Source organism: Egretta garzetta, unplaced genomic scaffold, assembly GCF_000687185.1.
Source record: "Egretta garzetta isolate BGI_Z169 unplaced genomic scaffold, ASM68718v1 scaffold20, whole genome shotgun sequence".
Lineage (NCBI taxonomy): Eukaryota > Metazoa > Chordata > Aves > Pelecaniformes > Ardeidae > Egretta > Egretta garzetta.
Genome location: NW_009258388.1, coordinates 109,964 through 111,433, shown reverse-complemented (window position 1 = coordinate 111,433; position 1,470 = coordinate 109,964). Strand labels below are relative to the sequence as shown.

The following is a 1,470-nucleotide window of genomic DNA, read 5'->3' as shown; positions in this document are numbered from 1 at the left end:
GGGTAGTGAGGTGGGGGTTGGTCTCTTCTGCCACGTAATGGGCGATAGGATGAGGGGAAATGGCCTCAAGTTGCTCCAAGGAAGGTTTAGATTGGATATTAGGAAAAATATCTTCACTGAAAGGGTTGTCAAGCATTGTAACAGGCTGCCCAGGGAAGGGATTGAGTCCTCATTCCTGGCGGTGTTTCAAAGATAGGTAGACGTGGTGCTTAGGGACATGGTTTAGTGGTGGACTTGGCAGTGCTAGGTTAAGGATTGGACTTAATGATCTTAAAGGTCTTTTCCAACCTAAACAATTCTATGATTCTGTGACTCACTGCTATGATTTTACCAAATGAGCTCATTTTGTCTTTAAGGCAAATGCTGCTGCTTTTATTTTTAAATTATTTTAATTTTCCTGTCTGTTCAGTCCCCATGTGCCACCCAGCCCTGCTCCATGCATACCCGGCACCCACCTGGAGGAGCTCCTGGGTGGGTTCTGTCTACTGCCCTAACAGAAATAAATTATGTGTTCCCCTCAGGCAAGCTGACAAAGTCCATGCTGTCCTTTGGAGCTGATACAGTTAATAGCAAAAGAAACATTTGAGGAAATCTTAAGAAATGGTGGCTCGGGTTTGTGGAGCCTTGCTCCAAAAGCTGAAAACAAGCATCTGTAATTCATGGGCAGCCAGGTGAGATGGTGTGAAAGCCAAAACGTGGCCAAGGTTTCACAGCAGCTGATGTTGGACTATGTGGATGCCCCGGCTTGGAGCAGGAAGGGCTCTTCTCCCGTATCTGGGGAGTCATGTATGCACCAGGAGACCTTTGTCCTGAATATTTGGAGGAATAAAGTTCAGTTATTTCCCCACCTCCTTGCTTCACATCGTGTTGCGTTTTCTCTCTTGCAGCTGCGTAAATGAGTATGGAAGATTATGATTTCCTCTTCAAAATTGTTTTAATTGGCAACGCCGGTGTGGGGAAGACCTGCTTAGTCCGTCGCTTCACTCAGGTAAGGTTGGCCACCTCTTGGACGTGGGACGTTGGAGTGGGGACAGCACTGGGATGGGAGCGTGGTGCCCATGGCTGTAAACCGAGGGCTTCGCTGGCATTGCAGCTCCAAAGTAATTTGTTGTCCGCACTCTTGGTGTGTGCATCACCTGTAGCATCATACTGGCACAAGCAGCATACCTGTATCTAGTGCTGTACTTAGCCCTGTTGGGGATCTTGCGTTGGAGAGAGCTCATCCCTCTCTGAAGATGGAAAGTCCTCCCTGAAAGCCACTGGGAAAACTCCTCCTGATTTGAGGTGTTCTAGACTGGTTATAAGGACCAGCCCATCTGGTGTGCTACCATGTGCCTTCTCCCCATCCCTCCTGTCACAGCACAAAGTTCTCCCTGTTATTTGGCATTAGTAGATAATTAAATAATCTGGGTCCTGGGCTGTCAGTCCAGTGCCTTCTGCTAAACACCAGACCTTTTTTTATGACAGAAT

General features: G+C 47.6%; 1 protein-coding gene across 1 annotated transcript in view; it reads left to right on the top strand.

The window, feature by feature from the left end:
* The first annotated feature begins 890 nt into the window (after nt 1-890).
* The window catches only part of RAB30 (RAB30, member RAS oncogene family), an 11,220-nt gene continuing 10,640 nt past the window's right edge, over nt 891-1,470 (top strand). Inside the window, exon 1 of the mRNA XM_009642335.2 lies at nt 891-988. Coding sequence (XP_009640630.1) covers nt 896-988 — 93 coding nt within the window. The 5' untranslated portion in view covers nt 891-895. The remainder of the gene's footprint in view (nt 989-1,470) is intronic.